This window comes from Pollachius pollachius (genome assembly GCF_949987615.1).
Source record: "Pollachius pollachius genome assembly, chromosome: 6".
Lineage (NCBI taxonomy): Eukaryota > Metazoa > Chordata > Actinopteri > Gadiformes > Gadidae > Pollachius > Pollachius pollachius.
In genome coordinates, this window is record NC_136939.1 from 9,461,100 (window position 1) to 9,484,949 (window position 23,850).

At 43.5% G+C, this 23,850-nt stretch overlaps 2 protein-coding genes across 2 annotated transcripts in view; both read right to left on the reverse strand.

Moving 5' to 3' along the window:
* cxadr (CXADR Ig-like cell adhesion molecule) overlaps positions 1–19,399 on the reverse strand; it is a 31,964-nt gene extending 12,565 nt beyond the window's left edge. Inside the window, exons 1-2 of the mRNA XM_079738789.1 lie at positions 19,265–19,399; positions 752–921 (exon numbers count right to left, since the gene is read on the reverse strand). Coding sequence (XP_079594915.1) covers positions 752–921; positions 19,265–19,316 — 222 coding nt within the window. The 5' untranslated portion in view covers positions 19,317–19,399. The remainder of the gene's footprint in view (positions 1–751; positions 922–19,264) is intronic.
* Positions 19,400–19,958: 559 nt separating this feature from the next.
* btg3 (B-cell translocation gene 3) lies at positions 19,959–23,177 on the reverse strand. Its single transcript, XM_079738597.1, has 5 exons — positions 23,112–23,177; positions 22,413–22,619; positions 22,152–22,289; positions 21,483–21,690; positions 19,959–20,946 (listed from the first exon to the last, which is right to left on the reverse strand). Exons 2-5 carry the CDS (start codon positions 22,583–22,585, stop codon positions 20,740–20,742), a joined length of 726 nt encoding a protein of 241 aa, XP_079594723.1. The 5' UTR covers positions 22,586–22,619; positions 23,112–23,177; the 3' UTR covers positions 19,959–20,739.
* Between the last annotated feature and the right edge of the window lie 673 nt (positions 23,178–23,850).

Here is a 23,850-nt window from a genome sequence, read left to right on the forward strand (position 1 = left end):
AAAAAGGCCTGTGTAGCCCTGGGGTTGTGTATGCAGAGGTTCCCAACTGGTGGGTCGCGGCCCATATGTTGGTCCCGCGGGACAGCAGAAAGAAGCCCATGAACTTGCAAATGTTTCAATGTTAATTCATGTTTCTATGGCTATTTAATTGATTTTAACCCCAATTCTTGCTGCTTTTTGTTGGTTCAATGTTTTTAACAATACACGATGGAAGTGTTGCTTACTGCAATATTAAGTACATTTCACATACAAGTACACATGTTCAGTCCTGAGGCTAGACCAGTTGAGAACCACAGGTGTGTATTATTTCAAACCAAAGACACTGCCAGAGGTAGTTTCATAACAAGCATGCGTGCAGAAGCATTTAAGACATTTGCCTTCCCTCGAAACATCATACAGTATCAAGTGGGAATTCAAGAACAAAGTCTGAAAAACAATCTTACACATCGTAATCTGTCCCATCCAAACAGACACACATTGAATCCACATGGGAGGATTTCAATTCTTCCTCTTAACAAAAGGAAAGTACACATCCTGGGCTGGTGTATCGAAAGGTTTCTTTTGTCAATTGACAAAAGAAACCTTTCTATAATTGACAAAAGAAACCTTTAAAAAAGGCATTCAGCACCACCATTTATTCGACTGATTGAAAATACTGATATTCATTCTGTTCCTGGAATCTGTTCCTGCACAACAAGACATTCAGGGAGAGAAAACACAACTTGATCATTGTCAACCACACCCGACTCACCACTTTGTCTTCCTTCTGGTTGTCGGAGGCCAGCAAGCTCCACTCGATGTCCAGGGGGGCCAGGTCTTCAGGGCCCAGGGTGAACTGGCACTCCAGCTTCACCGTTTGTCCACTGGCTCTTTCTATGGACGATGGGCCCGTGATGGCCAGCTCCAGACCAGAGGCCAGCCCTGAGTGGACAGAGACAGACGCACCGAATTATGAAATCTTCTTAACAGCCGCATATCGTGATAGATCCACATGTATCATGACAGATAGCAGAATAATACAGATATCTATCAAACATTGAATTACATGAAACATTTTTTCGGAGGATTTTTTTTTTTAAAAAAGAATTTCAGATTTAGCTCTGCAGCGACATCCATACAAAGCAAGCCAGTCTCAAAGAAGCAGATCGGAGCACTGTTCCACACAGCTCACAATTTTATTTTCCATAAAAAAATGAAATGATACCGCTGCTGTTAACAACAGCGTTAAACGAAAAAAGAATCAGAAAAATATATAATAGATATCCAAAAGGGACATAAGAGATATGCCAAGTATGCAGCCTTAGATTAAAGTTTCCTACATCGTAAAACCTGGAACCTGAAATACCCGTCACAGGTAACGATAGTTTATGAAAATATGTCATCCCCCTCTGTAGTATAATCTGCATGTTTCTTAGTTTGTTTTCTCATTAGTATTCATTTTGGCAGTCTGCCTTTGGAGTCCATTTTAGGATGGTCATGTTGATCTTTAACTTTATAGTCAGCCCAGCATAAAAATGTTAAGAGCAAAAGCATGTAATGGCCCCACATAACACATCACTGACAGATTCAGCTTAACGGAGCCGGCCCTGTTTGATTAGGAATGGCTTCATTGAATCCTGAGGCAATTGCTCAGCTAATGCCTCAGGTCTTTCAAGGATATTTAATTTATAACATTGAATGTTTAATGACACCCTTGCATAGCACTTCAAAATTGTGTCATTTTCAAATGTAATTTATACAGTCAGGGGGAAAATAAACCAAAATCAAGTGGAACATTCATGCATTTATCTATATTCAAATACATTTCTGTATGTATCTACATAAAGAGTGTGTCCAATCAACCAAACAGCAAACAGAGGACCCCTGCGCATTTATTCTTAGAAATGCATGCACATAATTTTCTTGTGACATCAACTGGCGCTAAGAGTCTCTATTGAATAAGAGATTTAGGCTGAGCCAAGCAACACTCCCCGAAGAGAATGGAGTTGTCACATGCTGGCTAGATGCACTAAAATCCTTATGACAGCCTGCCGCCATCCACTTAACCAGGGTGGGGGAATACATCATTGCTAAAGTAATGTCATCTTTCCCAAAAGATTGGCTACTGGAGGGGAGCACATACGCACGCACAGTAGCAGTCTAGGCGGGGAAAGACGCTTCAGGTGTCAGATTGTTCTATGTTTTGTCCTACCTCTTTCTCATAGCACAAAGCAGAAAACCAAATGGTATGTGGAAAGAAAACAGAGTTATCTAGAAATAATGATCCCCTCCCATACATTTTTTTTTATAGATGCACCAAAATCACTGAATTGTGCAATGTTTACTTCCTCTGCTAGCAGACTGCTTGAATAAAAAAAGTTGAATCTGCTTTTTAAAAACCAAGTGGAATATGGTGCTTCCAGAACCTGTTGGACTGGCCGTGAGGGGGGTGGACGATGCCGAGGCGGGGGGGCAGGGGGGTGAGGTGAAGGACCCTGCCTGCTCTCATGACCATCAGCCCGGTATACATGCCAGAAAAAAAGATGCAGCATTGCTCTGGGCCATGGCACGGACAGCTGTTTAAAAAACACACCCAAACCCACATACACAGAGTGACAATCTCGGTCACACCCGCCCCGATTTTTGAGGCCTCCCCCGAAGCCTTTGAGCATTTGATACAGTCGCCCAGAAGCTTTTTCCTGCGCCCACTATGAGTGAAACCACCGCTGGCGTCGCATCAGGTCCCGATGACAGACGCCCTTGATGGGAGCCATCCATCGCATTGAGGAACGTGCAGGCGAGCTAAGACGGCGAGAGAGTGAGAGCGAGTATCGTAGTGGAGGAGACAATCCGACATACGCATCCGTCAATGTCAGAAAGGAAGCCTGGGTTGGCATTCCGCGAGACACAGAGCCATGCGATGCATCAACAGGGTTTTTAGAAGGGGAGCTGGGGGAGATTTAGGGCGGCAGCGAACGGTTGTGGAGAAAGAAATAATGCGCCGCAAAAACTAGTGTGACGCTTAGGGTATTTATTTCTGTCACTTTCATCACCGACTTTCCCGTACAATCAAGGAAAGGGCAGGAGTGATCTCCTCCGCCATTTGTTTCCATTACCGGATAAGACGGAGCACCCTGCTCATATCCGAGGTGACATGAAATATGAACGGCATCTTCGGTCTGACTGGCTCACAAAATCTTGCCGTAGGGCTCAGGTAAAAAGGGTCACGATGAAGATAAGCCGTGTGCATGTGTGTCCAAGGGTTACGTTAGATCAAATAAATACCGTGACAATCAGTGATTTAAATATGGTTCACACCGAGTGCACATCAGCCCGTTTGAGACCATTAAAAGAAGGATGTGATATGCATACATTTCAATTCAGACAACAGGAAGAAAATACATGCAGAGGATGAGGCAACATCTGGAAGCAGGCCAACTCCTTGCCACAACACAGCCAAGGTCAACCAGTTCATCGCATGAATGTGTCTGTCTTAAGGTAGACTGGAAGGGATCGAAAATCTCTTTTTTTCCAGCATCAAAAATGGCAGCAGCTAATCCAGTACGTACTTAAGCAGGTAGAAACTAGGCTGGCCCTGATCATTTGAATGTCTAGTTATTCAAATATTGAGTCTCTGGTGGTTGCTATTTCGGTATTCTTGTTTAGTTATTAAATTACAGTGTTCCTTTTTTTTTTCAGTCACGTCTAACAAACAGAGGCTGGTAGAAGGTAAGCCACCTGCCAAAGAACATGACTTCATACAATTAATTTAAAAGAGGATTTTTTAACTTTACAATGTGAAAGCATACTTCATAAAATAAGCACATTGATTTCTACGGTCTAAACAAACCCGGAGACCTTGGTTCAAGTTCATTGAATAATTCATTGTTTAAAATAGCCGAAATTACCCAAAGCTTGAAATCCCACTAAATACAGCCTCCTATTAAATTCAGTAGAATTTTTTTATGAAAGGGATCTTCCTGAAATCGTATCAAGCTTATGGCAGGTAGAAGAAGACATATTAGACAATGCAATTCAGCATGCATGTTAAATATGTATCAGAGTGGGACAAGCAGGTTCTACAATGGTAAACCCCAAGGGTAATGAGAAGCATTTGAAGAGAAAGACAACACACTTTTACCACCTTTACATACAGGTGCACAGATGGCCGCCCATTGGTGTGCTGAATACAAATTGATGCAACAGAGGTTTCACCAAACCCTGAGACAACATTCCTTTAATCACTTTAACAAACTCGTCAAAAGAAGACAGCTGTACTATCTCTGGACAGAGGCAGTGCAGAGATAAAGAAAATAATGAATTCAAAAGATTACGATGTTTTTTCTCCCAACAATATCCGGGCAAAGGACCATCAGCGGTTGCTCTAAAGCGCCCGGTCGAGGAGGGGGCTTGTGTAGACTGATGGTTCTGCAGGAACAAGACAGTAGCACACAGGTATGACTCCCCCGCCTAGTTTTCAGGAAATAACCTTCGAACGTCAGCGGCTGACTCACAGCTGGACAAAAAAAAACATAAATTGAAATAGGAGCCTTAAAAAAAAGTTAATGATTAACGATCCAGGTAGTCTGGGAGAAAAACCGTCAGCCATTGCCTGTGTGGCTAGAATGCCTTCGCTCATAATCTGCAGCAGCCCATATAGCAGGGAGGGGATTTATTCAGAGTAAAAGGCACCACTGCCAAAGCAAACAGACCTTGGTCCCAGACGGTAGCACAGGCTGATACTAGTCATTATTGACCAGTCCAAGGGAATGTGGGACCAATATGAGAAACACGCTCCTGGTAAACAGTGGGCAGCCAGGCTGGGAGGGACATCGCAGTGGGACGGAAATAAATTCACACACAGCATTACAACACGCACACATGATTATACATCAACAGTGTGAGAACATCGAGTGTTTACACTGCTAGACACTACGCATGGGTGTTTAGTAGCAGAGCCGCGCTGCTTTGTGGGGGAGGCATGTGCATTTGTTAATTAAAAAGGTTTGCCTCAATACCCATTCACGGCGCTGTGTGTCTGTGTGTGCATTCCTTGGCCAGCGAGTCCTCTCCTGATCCCCGTCTGACACAGCACTTCCACCGTCAGCGACGCTGGCCCGCAGACCGGGAATGTGGGGGTGTCAGACCCCCAACCTAATGCCCTGCGCCTCATCACTCTTGGCCCATTCTCTCCCCCTCTCAAACCCGCCCCCCACACACACACACACACCCCTGATTGTGACGAGCGAGTCCCTTTGCCCCCAGTTCCCCTCCCCAGTCTTGCTGATGGTACGCCGCCACTCCACCAACCAGACCCCGTCTCCTTTTATCGCCATACAATGGGAAGTGAATCCCGTCTCCTAGCAACCGGATCTTTACACACAAAGACAGGGAGACAGGGAGAGAGAGGGAGAGAGAGAGAGACATAGAGAGCGAGAGATTCAGAAGAGAATAGGAAGAGATTGGTGTTTGGAGGTGTTCTTATGCCACTAGGAATAGACCAAGGACAGACCACTCAATGCAATATAAAGTAGCTCCAGTCAAAAGATGAATAAAGCAAAGACAGAAATATTCCCCAAACCTTAACAACTTAGACTTTCCATGGATAGAATCCGCTACTTGAAAGCCTGCTTGGATTAGTCTGAGTCAGTGAAGTGTGCACATGCCTCGAGATAAACACCTTTTCATACAGGAGTGATTTGTCACAAGGTTTCCAGGTGGACGGTAGGATAAGGCAGGCTGAGGAAGCTGTAGCTCCGTGGGGACGGCCACGACGACCCCACGTTGCGGGCCAGACAGCCACGGTGCTCAGGTCCCTCCAATGAACCCTCTGAGGCCAGGCCGAGGGGAAAGGCCATCCGAGCTCTTGGTTGTGGCAGCGCTGGATCGTAAGCCTCTTTCACCGGGGCTGACCTTTCACCGCAAGAGAGCACTCCTGGGGGTCAGGGGGGCTTGCGATAAAGCCAGGTTATACCAAAAGGAGGAGAGGGTTGGCTGTATCTATTTCTGTCTCGCATGGCCGAACCGTAGTGAACGAGATGAGAAAGGATGACTGAGTGCGCTGGGTCATGTGGGCGGTTTACGGGGCATCCACGCATTCATGACCCATTAACGGGTAAAAGCCTTTTGTCATCCGAGTTCTGACCCTTCAAACTAAAATGCTAGATGCAGCTTTCCAGTGCTTTGGGAGGTGACGAAACTTTAAGGGGGACAGGGTTTCAGTGGAGGGGTTACACTCCACAAATCCATGTGGAAGGGCTAATGAGGAGACCTGCTGAGCTCACATCCTGCCCTCAATAACACCTGAATGGAGAAAGGGAACCAACTAGTGACAGAGTGCAAGTTATTTTTGGGATGAGTGAAGAGAAGTCTGCCGATAAGCGCGTGGTTAGCCGGGCCACGATTCAGGAAAAAAAAGAAAGCAGGGGACTGCTGGTTAAAGGGTTTGAGTGAAACAGGGCTGAAAACACATGCAGTCATGCACCTTTATTGACAGGCGTGCCAGAGGCAGTGGTCACACAAGAACTACTTGATGTGCAAAGCATACCCTGAGAGCTGCGAAAGTAATACATAAATAAATGAATAAATGAATAAAATGGAAGCTGGAATGGAAGAAAAGCTCAATAAAGAAGCAATGAAAAGGGGATTTGGAACGCTCTTCTCAGGGTCCCCTCTGGGAGAACTATTCAATTTCCAACAATCTGCGAGCGCCGAGCTCCGAGGTTTATCAAGTGTTGCGGACGAGGCGGGGGCCCTTCAGCCACACTGATTGCGCTGTAATGCAGGCTGAGAGCTCTGGTCGCCATGTTGAGCCTCCCGTCAATTCCCGGAGCGCACGACCCGACGGCCGTTTGAAAACCCATTGTACATTAACTGAAGAGGACTTTCCCGCCTGAGCTTTAAACAGCCTTTTTTATTTTATTTTTTACAGGGAGCCGGGGAGATGTAAGGGGGGGGGGGGGGGGGGGGGGCTTTGGTTATTGGCGGTGTTATGAGCGTCTAGAGGCCAACCACACTAACCGTCATTATTCTAATCAGATTAGGTCAACATGAATCCCCTTCATAGCTAAATCCTTGACCTACCGGTGGCTTAGGAATCCCAATTTATAAATAAATACAGAGAGATTGTGGTGGCTGCTCATGCAGCGCGACAACAGACAAGGTCTGTTGATATGTGCAACTGCAGGGAATAATATATGGAATGAACATAACCACTGTTGTTTTCCCGGGCAAAGACTGTGTAATGAGCGACACGTGGCAGAGTATACAAGGAAGAGGCGGCAGGAAATGTTTCTATTCCTTAATACAGGTTAATCTGTTCATCAGAATTCATTTTGCGTGCAGTGTTCCTCACGGCTCAGCCTCTGGGAAGCGTACAGGTTTATTTATAGGCAGTGCATTACCATTTCACAAGGCGCAGGCCAGTGGATTGAAGCAGCTGCTGCTTGTCTAACCTCCCTCTCCACCCAAAAGCCACCATCCGGGAGCCTGACACAAACCATTGCCACCAACCTCCTCCCCACCCCCAAGAAGAAAGCTTCTTTATCTGAAAGCACCCTGAGGAGTGAGATAACAATGTCCCTGTTCCTGAGACTCTCACTTGTTACCCCCAGTTTGAGAAACTCAAACCCCGCCCACACAGTGCCCATCACTCACACACACACACACACACACACACGTCTGTGCGTCAAGACTCATGGGAGCTCAGGGATACATACTGTGCTGGCGATAATACAGGGCCTGTTCCCGTCATGAAGCTGATAGGCGAGAGGCCATCTCAGGCAGCAACGCAGATAGCACCTTATAAACAACCTGCTGATAGCAACCCCATAACAAACAGGAAGAAGAAGGAAAAACAACAGGGGGAAAAAACAAACAACAGCAGGAACAAAGAGCCAGTGTAGCAGTGCCAGGAGCAAATTAAAGAGTATAAAAGGGAGAATATGGAGGCGTTGCATAGGAGGTGTCCCCTGAGATGTGTTGCCTTGGCAAATGCACCTTGTAGATGTTGTGCGGCTGGAGGAGCGGCTTGCCAACGTGTTTTCATTTCAGAAAGCGAAGCCGGTTGTTTCATTACAAAAGCATGTCATCCACGCTTCCACGGGGGGGTTGCGTGTGTGTGTGAGGGTTTGCGTGCATGTTTGTGTGGAGAGGAGCTTGTAGTTTGCCCACAAACAATCCCATAAATGTTTATTAAACACGAAGCTGGATTTGTGAAGAATTATAAATAGAAGACGTTGAATCCCACCATATGCATGTCAACATGGACCCCAATCGAAGCCACTGTGTTTAGTTTGGCTCGTAGACCCGAAACCAAACAAGGTTTCAGTTCAGCTGGCTTTCATTAATGATTGACTACTGCTTGGAAAAGAGACATTCCATCTCAGCAGATGGAGTTCACAGCCTGGTGATCCAGTAAATATAAAAATGTACTTTACTTCGAACGGCACAATAATTGACAATGGGTTTTTGATTGGAAAGTGACTGATTGAATGTTTTGAAAAAAGTCTCAGAGCCATGAGGGCTCTGATTGCTCTTGGGGAGCAACCACCTGGCCCAAAGAAAATCCTTAGAGGAGCACTACAGTAGAGCTGGGCACGCTGAAGTGACTGTTGAGAGGGGGGAGTAGGGGGTTGGGACTGATGGGGTCGGGGGTGATGCTTTACGACATTGTATACCCTCCCATTTTCCCAGGGAACCCCTCCTAATCCCAGTGCACAGCACGGCAGCCGACTCAGCTGATCCCTCTCTCACACGGTGTTAAAGGACACTTTTAATGTCCCCTCTTAAAACAAGCGTCAAATAATAATGCAATTTGAGTAAAAACAATAATTAATCAATCAACACTCCACTGTGCATTTGCAAGTTTGTATTTTACAGCTGATTATTTTCTCTTTGGATGCTGAAGCGTGAGGAGGCACTTTAAGGGAAGGCAGATGGGTATTTCTGCACAGCGCTTTCCAAGTGTTCACTGTGAAGCAAGAAATTAAAGCCACATGTCTCACAGGGGTGTAGTCACAGGTCCGTTTTGCCCACCTCGACAAAGGCGGGTTGCTGAGGAAACCTGTCATACTCTATTCAATCCCCCCTCTCCCAAAGCAAATAAAGTCTGTGATATCCTGTCGGACAGACCCCCCGTTTATCACCCGGTTAGACCCCCAGAGTGAAAGCATCTACCCGGTAAATTTCAGCCAGCATGGCTGCACAGTAATCTACTTGGGTCATACACTACTCTGTCAGAGTCTGGCCTTTGCCCGGGCCCCCAGGAGCACAATGCCAGCTTTGATCTGGGGGGCCAGCTCCGCTGACCAAACACAGACAAGCCAACTGCTGCAGAGAGCTGCCACTTCATTCAAACTGCAAATAGACCCACATACACAGAGTATAACACACAATGACATTCGAATAGGGGAACATGAACACAGAGGAGAAGATTGTAGATATCAAATTCAAGTATTATAGGAAAAGGGGCTTCTCACAAAATGTACCAAAATCACTCCTGTATGCAAACAGAGCGATAACATCCCCACTTGAAAAACATTTTTATAAACCTACCTATTCAAGAGAAGATTACTAAAAGAAAGTGGGAGATAAAAACATACACCAAAAAAGATTTTTGACCTCGAAGCAATATGCTAGGCTTATTCTATTCTGAAATGTATCTAATGTAATATTCAGCTGAACTTTAGCTCACTAACATAGAATTGGGCCCGACCAGGAAATGTGAATAAACAGGGACAGGTATGTCCCTCACAAACAGATACCAAAAAACATTTCCTCATAGCATTTATGCAGGGTTTCAGTTGAAGAAACAACCAGATTTGGAATTGTATGTACACACGTACTCAACACAAAGAAGTTCTACTTAAAACCAAGGTGCCAGGGAGGTCGAATTGGCCACACATGGACAACTAATATAAACCAAATGTTGATAACAATGAAGTAAGAAGGCCGGTGGCGGTCGGCCAGAGCACTAAGAGGATTGAGGTGCGAGGGCAGCCTTTAGACATGTAGGCGTATGTGTAGACCGTCTTGTGCTCGGCACAAAATGCCTCCGATGCATTCCACCGTTCCTCCCTGCTGTTTGGAGGAAAGTGAGCTCTCCAAAAAAGGGGCGAATCAAAACAGTTGAAATGATTTTACCTGGAATACCCTTCGACTCCTGGATGCCCGGAAATTCTACCCTTGGTGGCTGTACTCCAACTACCCACTATCGAACCTCCAATAAATCATTGTCATACATAAGACCACATAAACCACAAACAAAAAGGGAAAGCTGGCATTGCAGTCGGGCTGACATATTTCTCTGCAATCTGTCATTGCCTTGGTGTTAACACAAAGCGGCTGTCAATTGATCCGATTATTTTGGTCGCAGCTGAATTCCCCACATTGTGTCAAATCACAAGCACATTTGCTGCACAAAACATTAATGTGCAGATCTAGATGCAGTTTTCACACAATTACCCATTTTCTGTGTAGTGCAGAACCTGTCAGTAGGAATGGCCTAGAGGCACTCAATGAGCTTGTCTTACTCATGTTGCTGTTGTAGTAGTAATAGTAGTCATTTATGCCTCCAAGGTTCTGGTCTAAATTTAGTTCTACTCCTTTCCTCCCAGACCGTAGCATGATGCTGGCACTATTGTCACTTGTAGTAGAAGTAGTTCTAGAAGTAGAGATGCACAATGGCATTGTGTGTCATTTCAAATGGGTTGCCCTTATGGAGACACTGACCCTAACAGACTCAACACAATTTCACTCACCAAATATTGAATTTTCTGATTAAAGTGTCATGGGGACAGTGCGCAAAGAACAAAAAATGATGTATTGATGAAGTACTTTGTAATAACTACAGAGGATCAATACCCCTTTTTAATGCATCTGTGCCATCCCTAAGCCCTTGCCTCCAGGCTGTGGATCTGACCACTGGGCAGAACTCAGCCTGTATGAAACACAGAACAACATAGACAACGCTCCTGTCCTCTGTGGAAGGGTCATGTTACAACAGGACATCAAGATAAGCTAGCTGTTAAAAGATAACACGTGGGATCAGCCCTGGACTCCTTTATCTATTTTCTCCCTCCTCTCCTGCCTTCTCAACAGGAAGTTATATCAGGCCTCTGTTTAAGACAAGTCTGTTTGATCCAATGTGCTTCACAGACGGCAGGTGGGGTAAATATACCTCAATGTTGTGCCCAGCGGGAAGTTAGCTGTGGCAAATGTCAGTTATCGTTAGCCCTCAACGACGACCAGCGGGCGAGGACCAGCCTCCGGCTCATGCTACCAGTGGCCACACAAAGAAGGCGAAGTGATGGCCACAAAGGCCAACGTATTTAATAAGTGGCGTGAAACCACCGTCAAACATTTATAAAAAAGAAAGAAAGAAACAACCCAATTCTAATCATTGCATGATTTTAACAATCATCAACAACAGGGATGCTACTGCAGCAGTACTCCACCCCACCCCAACCTCCAACATTTATTTTTCGTTTTTATTTTTGTCGCTGGGGAAGAGATGACACTTGTCAGGCTGATATAGACTATACGAGTGTCTGGGCGGCAGAGATAAATGTTGTAAGCCCTGACAGCCGCACTGCACAAATACAAGGAGTCTCTTGCTACTGGATGCAAACACTGCAAACCGTGATTTTCAACGCTGGGCTGACGTTCAAAAGGTTGGTGGATTCTGTCTGGCCAGCATGTAGAAGAGGAACTTTGATCACTTGAGCCCCGGAGACCAACCGGACCCTGACCTCCCTGAACAATATTGAGCGTAAATGTGCATCAATGCAGATTACTACCATGCTATATTTGACTTCAGAGCATTAATTGCATCTGCAAAGCTGTGCAGTAGCTGTGCCGTTCTGTACAGCTAAGCAAATCTGACACACGCATAGAAGACGGAATAAGCCACTGCTGAAAAAGAAAAAAACAGATCTGGTCTCAGTTTGTGATGTTGGAAAAAATTAACTCTACATCAACTGAACATAACTCAAAATTAATTCAGTTTAAATATGAATTATGTAAAGTTGCTGCACTCAGGCAATAGCAAGAATAGACATTTGATATGCCCCACAGAGAATGAGAAGATTATGTTAAAAAGGTTTCCAAGGTGGAGAAAACTATAGCATAACTCTTTTAATTCCCATCTTCAATTTGGCAACGTGTATTTGGCTCTTGAAATATATTTGGTTCACAAATCATGCTGTTGGATAGATGCTACAGCCTGTTGCAATACTATTTCAGCCAACACATTAAAGTCGCAATGTGTACCATTTCAACTAGCTCGTAGCTCATTATTTGGACATATCAGTGATCATGTTAATTTATGGAGATTTCAATAATTGTATAAAAAAACATCCTACAGTTAAAACCGCTCACAAAACCCAATCAGCTCGTGGTGTGTTAGTTTGCGTAACACAGTTGCACAGCCAGTTAGAGCTGAACGAACACAGTTATTGAGTTTGTTTTGATTCTGAAAATCTCCTTCTTACTCACAGGGAGGGGCTGAATTAAAAACATTTCAATTAATATTTGCTTCAACAAAGACAAACAGGAGGATTATCTACACATCTAAAAATAACCATGTCCCAAGTGGCTCGGAATCAGTTTTTACTACTTATGGACCTTCTTGAAACATCGGACTGAAATTATGTAATTTTGGTAAATACAGTCAAGCCCAGTTGGCCCAATTAATCACTTCAAGAAAGAGACAGTAAGCCTGAGTGGGTGTCTGCAAACGTATGGGTGCAGTGTACTTGGGAGCAGACATCCTAATAATTTGTCTCATCTCCCATGAATCAAACTTTAGAAATGGGTTTGTTTTCAACTCGGTTGGTATATTTGGGTCAGGTGTATCATAGCTACTGACCTCACTGCCAGAGGATCATGGAGCACCTATTATCGCCTGTAAAATCAAACAATGGTATTCATGCATTTTGAAAAGGTAGTTTGAGGTTGCATTCTGCCTCGGAGACATAACGACTTCTGTAAAGGAGCGTTTATAGGTTCAGAAAAGTGTGAATGGGTTCTCCCATAGGTGATTAAAAACTACAACTCTTTCAGTTTAACTATTTTAATGGGCTGTGCAGTGCGTGCCCAGCTCGAACGTGAGGGTACAGCCTCTTCTCACAAGGTGCTGGATTTCACAGGGAATAAATGTATAGTTAATGTTGTGCCAAAGCCTGCAAAACGATGGTGAAGCCATTTGGGCTAGTCTAGAGGGGAACGGGGACCTCCCTATGCAATTATCGTCCACTTGGAGGGAGCCAGCCAGCTTTGCAGCTCTGTGTGCGGCCATGAATTATACATGGTCTCCATTAAGACACTTAACAGCTGTTTCCTCGGGAGCCAACACACACACAGCAAGAGCTGCTGCAGTCAGGGTCCTTGTATGCTTTGCATGCTTATTAAAATGGGACTTCATGTGATTACGGTGGTGCAGTAATGGTCATGCTGACCACCATGAAACAGCCAGTGTCAGGGCTATTTTCAGTCCAATCCAATTTCTGCAGGAGTATGACAGGGAGCTCTGCAGGTTTCCACAGGTTCAGGAGATGTACCATGGTAATTAAACCGGTGTCAGTGGTGGCTTGTTGACCTTTCTATGCCTTTTGCAGAAGGGACTCTAGCAGATGTCCTGGTCATCGTACCACAGAGAAAGATCCTGCAATATCCCTGCGCAATAAACCAGGTGGTGAGGGGGATTGGCCATCTAGCGAAGGTTAAGGACCGTGATGGAAGGTGGCCGGACATAACACAGGTTTATATGACACCTGTCCGTGAGAGCAGGGCAATGGGAGAAGCCATTACAAACGTGGGACCGATAAGAGACAAGCTGTGTTAATGGACAACTACAGAGTTGTATGTTTGTCCGCTATGCCAAACCCAGCTGCTGTTTATTACTTCCTATATGTCTGCCTGTCTTGGTTAACATACCATATAGCAATACTTGACTTTGTATTCACAATTTTAATAAAAGGTTTGACACCACAACGAAACAATAAAACATTGAAAGACATTCATTGAGAAATATGATTTAGCTTTTTAGTAGATGATGTGTAATGTTTTACAATGAGGTAATGGCTCTATAAAATGCTCCTCCAACAGCTGCTACAACTTCCCCCTCCTCAGCCCTTTAAGTTGCCCACCACCTTCAGAAGAAAATACACAGGCCATTTTCAAGATTAGAAGTCTAATTAGCCATGGTGTTCAGGGGAAAAAGAAAGAAGTGGAAGCAGTAGTGGTGGTGGGCGTACCACAGGAGGAGACAAATTAAAACTGTATTCTTACAGAGCCATGTCAAGACAATGGCTGGATGTCAGCCGTTAATAACGCATTACAATAAATAAAACTTATCTCCGAGACAAGTGTAACAGCCTCAACTGGGAACAAAACATTGTCTTTCGGAGTAGCATAGGCTCTGACTTTGTTCAGTAGATAAAGTGAGACAATTACTCCCCCGGCGTAGCAATCTTGAGAACCTAATCCCTCACACATTGGTCCATAGACACGACTCGCAGTGCGGTTTAGTGTTGCATTAAGCTGAGCTGACACCCACCTAGCTGGTGGGGAGCGTCGGGCTTCGAACCAACACCTGCAGAGGCAGCACCCTGGGGACCAACCTGCCACATCGAGTACCCTCGCACAGGGATGGCTAGCTCGCATGCCGTGAGAATAATATGCAGGAAGAACCAGAATACATAGTCATGAAGATCAAAAACGGAAAGCAATTTAACCAAGGAGAAGAACTACTTGTCAGTGACTGATCTTCATGTCAGTTGAGGCCATTTCATTAGTCCATTTAAAAACTTGAAAATGGGGTGTAGTAGTGCTATGCATGTGTTATGCAAAACAAATTTTTACTCCATCTGTTACAAATCCGTACTTGATTGACGAAATGTTTCGGAGCTAAAAGAATTCTCCAGACATGCCTTCTCATTCAGTTCAGGGATGAACATTTCGGAGATGAATTGTCGGTTATGGTGTATGTAGAATCTAGGGCATGTGCAACGATCGTCGAATAGTTGAATAGTCGTCGTCACGTAGAAAATTGAATAATGAATGTTACTATCGTTATCTATTACACGGCACTTCTCAATGCTGTTGAACGCTCCGTTCACTTGCAGGAGCCTTCACAACTTCCGGTGGTGAATAATTTTTTGATAATTCAATGTTGCTAAGCATATAATGGCCGCTGTCAAGTAAAGTGGATTTCTTTTCTTTTTCTGTCGTATCACTCCGCAAGTAGTCCGGCAATTTATCGATCCCAGCGTCCTTGGTTGCTAAGCAACGTCAACGTCTTTGGCGGATTATTTCTCTGCTGATCAACACTATGAATGCTGGTAACAAATAAATTGTAAAAAGACACCGTGTGAAGTTATTTTTTGGCCATAGTTTCCATATGCTAAAGACGTGTCTAGTTCACCGTCATGCAGGTTGTGTTCGGTAAAATAAATAGCGATCTGTTTTTGGCGCATTTAGGCCTATCTGCCTAAGTCCACGTTGAAATAATGTTGATGTTAATGTTGATGGTGCAGTTGTTGAAATAAACAGATTGATTTCATACAAATCTTAAAGCCTCTCCCTGTGTCATTGTGTGTGCGTGTATACGAGTTGCGTGTGTGCGTGCGTTGGGGGTTCTTGATTGACCGGTTTTCGAAAATTATTCTTAATAGTTCTCAGCGAATATTGTATAGTATTTTTTGCCAGAAATGCACATCCCTAGTAGAAACCTCTAATGCCATCAGATTGAAGGGAAGGTGTCTATTTGTCACTGGGCCCATGATGCCTCATTAGGAGAAGAGGGTGTTAAGGGACTGAGCCGGGCACAGCGAGAGGCTAAATGATGAATGGGATATTTATCGTTCAAACAGAATGTTGCCTTGATGATGACCGATGGCTGAGAATCAACGCCATGGTGACCTTGTTTTAACTGATGGGTACACATGAGAGAGTGGGTGCAACAGACAGCGTTAAAGAGTAAGAGATTAGGAAAGACAAGACAACATTTTTAATTGCTAAAAGTGGAGGGTTAATGAATGGTAAATCAACATTGAGACTAGGACGGCCACCTCTGTCATTGCCGATCCATAGAAATAAAAAGCACATATCACACTTCTAAATTTGACTTCTTTAGGCAGAATTTTTTAATGAAGAAAGACTGCATTCAGCGGCATCATCACACAATTTATTAATTTCACTACTCAATACTGCACTCCTTCATACTATATGGAAGGCTAAAACACAGGAATACAGTTTGTACCTTATCAAACAAATTGTAAATAAGCCAAATGTAAAACACACATGTTGGGTTGTAGACTTGCTTTCATGAGTTTTGAGCCCCGATAGCAAGTTCCCAATATCTCTTATTCAGTGTTTTGGCTTCATTCCCACATCGGGCAGTAACAACTCTCTCAATCTGTGAATAAGAGATGGCCATGGAATACAGAGTGGACACACACTCATTAAAACCACCATGAAATTCCTTAATTAGATCTCTCGCCTGCAATTTGCTCATTCTCTAAATGAGATATGAGAAGGACAAAGCCGCTCACTGCGCGGCTGATGAGTTTAGGCACACTCTGCTAGGGGGGGAAACAGGAGCAGGCTTGTACATCTTCAGCATGCTAAAATATTGAAGGGAGGAGCCTCTGAATATTCATGGTCGGTCGTCCCCATCGTCAGATTGTGGAGGACAAAGTGGCGTCCCCAGAGTGTAATCTGATTCTACATGTTTTCACTTTATGTCCAAGGACAGGGGGCTCCGGGGCTGCGTGCAGCCGGGTGGGAGGTGATGATGCTGCCGTCAGGGTTGTTGGTAAGCCAACAGGAGGCCCGCTGGACCACTAAGCCAGCCATGCCATGACAAACTGAATGTTGAAATTGTGGTCCAAGAGCCGGGGCTGGATTAGAGCCTTGATGATGGCACATGTAGGACTGCTCATGTCTGAAGATTACTGTGAGCCTAAATAAATATCTGCAAGGAAACCCTCTCAATATTGATACATAAACATGGACTGGACTGTCTGCTTAAAATTGCAGAAGACCTGTGTATAGCTGGGCATTCGGCCATCCATGGAAAGGCTAACGCGTTAAAAACTGCAACACCTCAAATACACAGATCAGGTTTCAACACACAATAAAGAGCAGTTCTACTGAGAAGACAACACAATGAAGACTCTAAGGTGGGGGAGGGTAGCTTTATTTGAGCAACACCACACACACACACACACACACACACACACACACACACGCATGCACACACACGCACACACACGCACTGTGTTATCAAAAGGTATCCTAGCAACCAGCTCCCTGCCAGGGCTCTTGAAGTGTAGGATTACCAGGTAACAGCAGCCACTGCCTGCTATTGCCTTTCCTTAACCTCAACCAGTTGCTTCATTTCCCCCAATCAGCCACAGCTGAGAGGTTATAGGAGAAGATATGGGAGAAGTCTCGGACCAACTGCAGCAAGGATAGGGCTCGGGTGAAAAATAATCTGGCATCAAATCAAAACTCCCCCATCCAGAGCTAAGGGGATGGTGAGTTACAGCAGGCATCTGTTCCGGCACCGTTCAAAACGGACAGACGTGCCAGGCTGGGGAGTATGAGCAGCAATAGCTCAGGAATTTCCTTTTAAAACTGATGGAAACTGGGAGTGTGAGTGTAGCAGACTCGATATATGCACATAAACACAGATGATTTAACAAATTCTTTAAATAATCTGCCGCCTGGATTTCAAAGAACCACTTGATTTTATAAAAGTCGAATTCTACCAACTGTAGAGCAAGGGCTATGATCAAGATGTGTTTAGTCTGGCATATGGCGTTTTCATCCAATGGCACAACCTTAAGCATCCTTAAACATTTTATCTTTAAATAAATATGTATACATAATAAACATGCAAGTCATTATAGAGGTTATGCATGGTTAGCATTATTGTGTATTTGTAACTGGATGAAACCAAATACAAGTATCATTCACATTCTTGATGTCTGACAGCACTGTAAGGGTGGGAAACACATAAAGTCGACAAAAATACCACGCCCTAGACCCCAACTCTCTCTCGGGTTTACATAACTGGGAGGATTTGATTAAAGCAAGCATCTCATTATACAAATAAAACACGTCCTCTCATAACAATGCTGTAAGGTAAGTTAGGCAGGACCTGGTAGTTTCAATCAAGATTCCAGGGCACTAAAGGAACAACACACCCATATATAATAAGATAGGGATAATCATTTCCCGTTTTTAAGATTAAAGCAGTACCATATGTAGTTCATGAAAAACTTCTTAATCAATATCGTGTTAATCAACAAGCTTGTCTATTAACTACAACAGAGGATATTTTTCGTATAGGCCATTATTTTACACTGCGAATGGGTCAACATAAGGGGGTATCCCGCCATCCCAAACACACAACTGAAGACAGAACAAATCAAAGTGTAATCTAATTGGATCGACTTATAGTCGTACATCTTTGGCCCATCGGACTAGGGTCTTCTGCGGGAGGAGTGGGGGAGGGCTGCGCTGGCAGATGGCAGACACAAACGCAGGTCTTTGAAGTCCTTCTTCAGCTACAGGTTTTAAAGCGGATCAAGCCATTGTTGGCACAAACAAAAAAAACTGCCGACCCATTAACACGTTGAGTTTCTGTAACTTACATTGGCCAGTTTCTTCTAAACGTAAACTAACTTTACCACAAAGACACGATGAAGCAATAGTGTCGATCCTGAGTAAATCCACCTGAATGGCACTCTTTGCGAACCCCCGCTGTGACGGATAGCTAGGCGGTAGCCTATGTCCGTCTTAAATAATAGTCCTGGCACATAGCAAAGTCAATTTAAAAAGCATTTCCTTTTGTAGAAAACTGTCGACCTTGAAACAAGGCAACGAGGTAGTTAGTCGACCGAGATCCCACATCGTTGATTCGTTTTCCATCAAAAAAATGTTTTATCCTCGACTCTTTGCATTTACACTAACGTTGAGCCAACCAACACAACACAATTAGTTCAGAAACCAAACAATTAAAACGCCTGAGTTAGCCTATCTCTCCGTGGGGGAGTGATGCCTGGTAATAAAACTACGTAATATTTAACAGATTTCGCTCCCGTCGATCGCATCGAACACGAGTTATGTCCGTAAACAAGTGACCCTGTGGGGCTTGAGAGCCGCTGGCTCGTTGTCCGCGGGCCATGGAAGACTGCCGTTTTCCCAACGGGTTTCGCCTATAAATTCACACAGGGTCGCAAAAGTAGCTCCGTTCAAATTGTTAAGAAACACTTACCTGTCATTAGAGCAAATATCACACAGCAGAATCGGGGTACGACGAACTCCATAACTTTTGCTCTATTCCCAGACTCTCTCGAAACTTGGTCAGACGGACTTATGGTGAATTTGAAAGAGCAGCTCACTCCTCTGAAGCATCCGAAACTCCGCTCCCTCCCTCGGCAGGTGCACACAGGAGGGCGCATGAGTGTCACGTGACCTGTTTTCATATTAGACCCGCGGCTGCCCCCTCCTGTTTGTTTTGAACGAAGACAAGCTACATTTTCCCTTTCCATGTCATTATTTCGTAAATCCAGTGGGTGCCCCAACAATTTTAACGTTTTAAGTTTTTTTAAATATAAATATATTATATATAATTAGTTGTTTTTAAACTGTAACATTACAAACAGAAAAATATGATTATTTAATAGGTCAGAGCATAACTTCTCAATTTGTTTATGTAACTTTGATTTATCTTAATTAGCTAGTTCTGACTGAGAAACAACCAAACACAATTATTGAACTGTACATTGTCTGTTAGTCTCTGCAAGGCAATACAGTTTTATTATCAAAGGCACAGTATAACATCCCGTAGTACATCGGAATTCTTATGACAATGCAAGGGTATATCTGTTCTAGAAAAACACTTAAAAGTGAGGCAACCTCTAGTTCTATTCTATGTATAGTACGTGTACCTCCATTGTGAACGTTAGCCTGACAAACATTTAAAATGCCTACAGATAGGCTGCATAGACTGCCGCAAAAGCCACAACTATTCTGTCCTGCATATCAAATATTTGTCACATAATGAATGAAAGTTAGGACTACAGATTGAACTATAGAAATGTTTAATTGATACATGGAAACAAGTAAATATAGTATCCTTTTAAAAAGTCTATACATTTGATTAGCCAACACTGAATAAATAATAGCTGACTCAAAAAGGACGGAAGCATGTACAAAATTCGACCATAAAGAAAATTTACTCACTACCTAAATGCAATTAGCCTTTAAATACACCTAACATGTTCATTTTAATATTCAATCTAGGGCTGGCGATATGCAAACATTCATTATCCCAACTATTGTAGGTTTTTAACACCATATCAATAAAAATTACGACATGCTTAAGAATTCCAAAAAGGTATACGGCTATGTAAAGTATGGCATCAGTGTAAAACTAGTTTTCTTTTCTCTATGTTTTCCCTTGTCTCCGACACTTCAAACCTCATAGTGGATAATTTTAAAGGCATATCTTTTCATGCCAATTTATTTAGACTGAATTTAAACACCAAACTAAGATAAACAATACTATTGAATTGTTGCCCAGCACTAGTTCTAACTATTATAAATGGTCCAAAGTGCAGAAAACAGTTAATACAGATCAAAATTCTATCTAGAATAATTTATTAAAATAATTTGGTCAATCCTCTAGTTTGATGTTACTCCCTAAAAGATAGTCGTGATTCTCCCTTCTAAAAATCTCCACACTCACTAGCCGTAAGAGTGTGCCATTTTGTGCATTCCGCCCCAGTATCCATGCCCAGCTCTGTAGACCTCTGGAACCCAAACGTTGTGCCTTAAGGGGTGCTGGAGTCGGCCATTGGGTCGGACGCCGTAGTGAGGCCCAACAGGTGGGTGACCCTTACCCACCGCCATCTTTTTCTTGGGGTTCCATGTCGGAGCATTTGGGTTCATCACCTGTGAAATCGAAATAGCAATATTAGGTTCCTCAAAAACAGAGGCAGGCTGGTGTGTTGCGTTGCGTTTGACTCTCAGCTGGTGGGTTCAGGGTTCCCTATGTGTGCCCTCAGACACCCTTGAGCAATATGCCCAGGGCATACCTGCTTATACTCAGTAAGATCCTAACTAAATATTTGGAACAGGTAACCATTTAAGAAATGGTCTCCGATGGCCATTATTTCAACAATTTGGCAACTTCTCGATAACAAATCCTGGCTCCAAGCTGCAATTAGGTTGCAAATCGACCAGCTTGCACCAGCACTTCCTTGTTTAATCACTTGGTGATACAACAAATAGTGCTCTAAGTGCAACCAACAACCTTATGAACAGAATGTGTCCTTAATAAACCTTGTGCAGCAGATATTTTGTAGTCCAATATTGATTTTATGCTTCAAATGGTTCTCAGCCACACTGCGGAGCCACTCTGGATAAAAGCACCTGCTAAAGGACCGAAGTGTAAAATGCTCCCGTAAACAAGGGTCAATAGCGTTCACCTGGTGTGTGGTGCAGTCGAGGGGTACGGTGAGGGGGGAGGAGCCCGGAGTCTCCCTCAGGGTACAGTCTTCGTCAGAGGAGGACCCAGAGCTGTAGTCCGAGGTCACCCTCTCCAAGGCGCTGGTCACCTTCCTCGCGACCTCCTTTTCCTCGGCCTCTCCCTTAGAGAAACAGGCCACTGAGAAATAGGGGTTTGTCTCACCGTACCTAAGGAGGAAAACAAATCATCAAACAACCAATATTGGTCGCTAAATGAGCCAATAAGGCTAAACTAAAAGACAGAGATTATATTAATTGTTTGGCAACAAGGAATGTGGACATGCAAAAATGACAATGTTTACTGGTGGTTCTTTGAACATCCAGTATTTTCACAGCAAAATTCTATTTTTAGTGGGATGGTCAAATGATTGTTAAGGAACAAAAAAATTCATACCAAATTTGTTGTTCCCTCATACAAAAGAATAAGGTTAACTATTTAAAAAAATACAGCATCTTCTAATTGCAGGTGCTTTAATTCAAATTAAAAATAAAACATGGCAAGCAGGATTCTACAAAATACTAAAAGCTACTGCCATGTAGTAGCTTGTAGTATTTTTGTATACTATAAATGAGAGAAAACGATTGTAGCAGTTCTAAAAATAACAATGCACCAATCCCTCCAGACTCACCTACAACACACCTCTCCAGGATCCATCCACAAAGTGAGTTCTCTGGGCAGGCTCAAGTCAGAGTACTTAACCTCACTCTCCTGGCAGGCCCGCAACAACACTGGATCATGCATCTGGAACTGATTCACTCTGATGCATCTAGAGAGTGAAAAATAAAAGCTGTTATTTAGTCTACATTACTTCAGTGGTGTTTTGGTTAGTTTGAGCATCGTTTGAGACACCAGTTTCACGTGATTATATTTGAGCAGCAAAAAATATTACCTGAATGCTTGGCCCTGACTGGGGTTCTCTGGGTACCAGTGCCCTCTGAATTTCTCCTGCAGTCCAGCCGCCAGCCTCTCGACCACTTTCTCAATTTGAGCAGAATCCAACTTTTCCCCCTTTTTAATGAGCCTCTTCAGGAAGAAAACCACGGCAGCTATTTCTTTCTTCATGTTTCACATCAGCTTCTTAACAATTTGGCAATCTCTGTAAATGATAATAAAGATTTAGGCAAGTGACCACCAATCTATTATTTAGGATAACCCGAAAACTACAAAACATTGGAGTCTGGATGACGTCATCCGCCAACGGAATTCCAATGTGGCGGCAAGAAGTGATCCAGCGAGGCGGGCTGTGACGCACTACTTCCGTTTATCCATGTGGCACTTCAAATAGTTTACTGTACTCTGCCAGTTTGCTAAACATTGCATAAAGAGCTGTTAATAGCTTTCGGTTTCCATAAAAGTTACATTATATTACAACGTCATCAGCAACTATGTGACAAGTAAATCGCGTGAGGTCAGAACAGCGTTGATATAGCGCTAAGGCCCTAGCTCTGTCACAGCGTTAAGACAAAGCAAAGTCTATAATGAACATTTATCAACATAATAATTTGTTCGTCGCTTTAAGGCGGTGTTTAGGACAAAGAAATGCTAGCAAAAATATTACCGTCACGCAATTATAAGAAGACAAACTTACTTTTCCCTGAGTTATCCAGCATGTGGGCACGATAGGAAACGGTGAGGTCCTGGAAGCTCTTGCTAGGACCTCACGTTTGACGCTCCTCCGCCCACGAGGCTTTCATTCCTGCCCATAAAACGTACTGTGTATTTCCATTGGTTTAGAGGAAACACATGGATTACACCGATTTCTGTCGAAATAGATTTGCATAGTTAATCTGCTTTAGATAATTTGTTGTATTTTATCATGGTGGGTTCACACGAACAGCGTCGTATGTGTATTGATGAGGTCTATGTATAAGACTGGTGGTTATCTTGGATTTGGTTTGAGAGATGTAGATACATTAATTATTACGTTTCATTAAATCAGTTTTTGTGTTCAACGTAAATATTCCAGTATTTTTCTTCTAATCCCGCGTTCAGCCTGAAAAGAACAGGGTTTTTTTCAGTAGCAGGTTTATAGTTGTTCAAACCTTTCCCCACAAGAGGGCACTCTAGCTCCAGCTACTACCTAAATGAAACGAGTATGTTTAATGAAATGTTATAGTTTACTTTATTGTCATGTTACTTTACTCTAAAATGCTGCTCAGTTAAGTAAATTCAGTTGGTTTGAGCGTGTATATATGAATATTCAGGATTTAAAGATGGCATAATGGATTATAAAAGTGACTTTTGGAGGCCTTGCTGAATGAAATATTGTATATGCACATACACAGTATGTCCTTTTGGAAAGTTCTGCATTGTCATATTTAAATGGG

Excerpts from the sequence above, each read along its gene's own strand:
- btg3 (XM_079738597.1), bottom strand. The coding sequence starts at position 22,585 with ATGAAGAAAGAAATAGCTGCCGTGGTTTTCTTCCTGAAGAGGCTCATT. Across the intron at positions 22,290-22,412 it reads AGTCAGGGCCAAGCATTCAG|ATGCATCAGAGTGAATCAGT; the intron begins GTAATATTTTTT and ends TTCACTCTCTAG. Across the intron at positions 21,691-22,151 it reads CCTGGAGAGGTGTGTTGTAG|GTACGGTGAGACAAACCCCT; the intron begins GTGAGTCTGGAG and ends TTTCCTCCTTAG.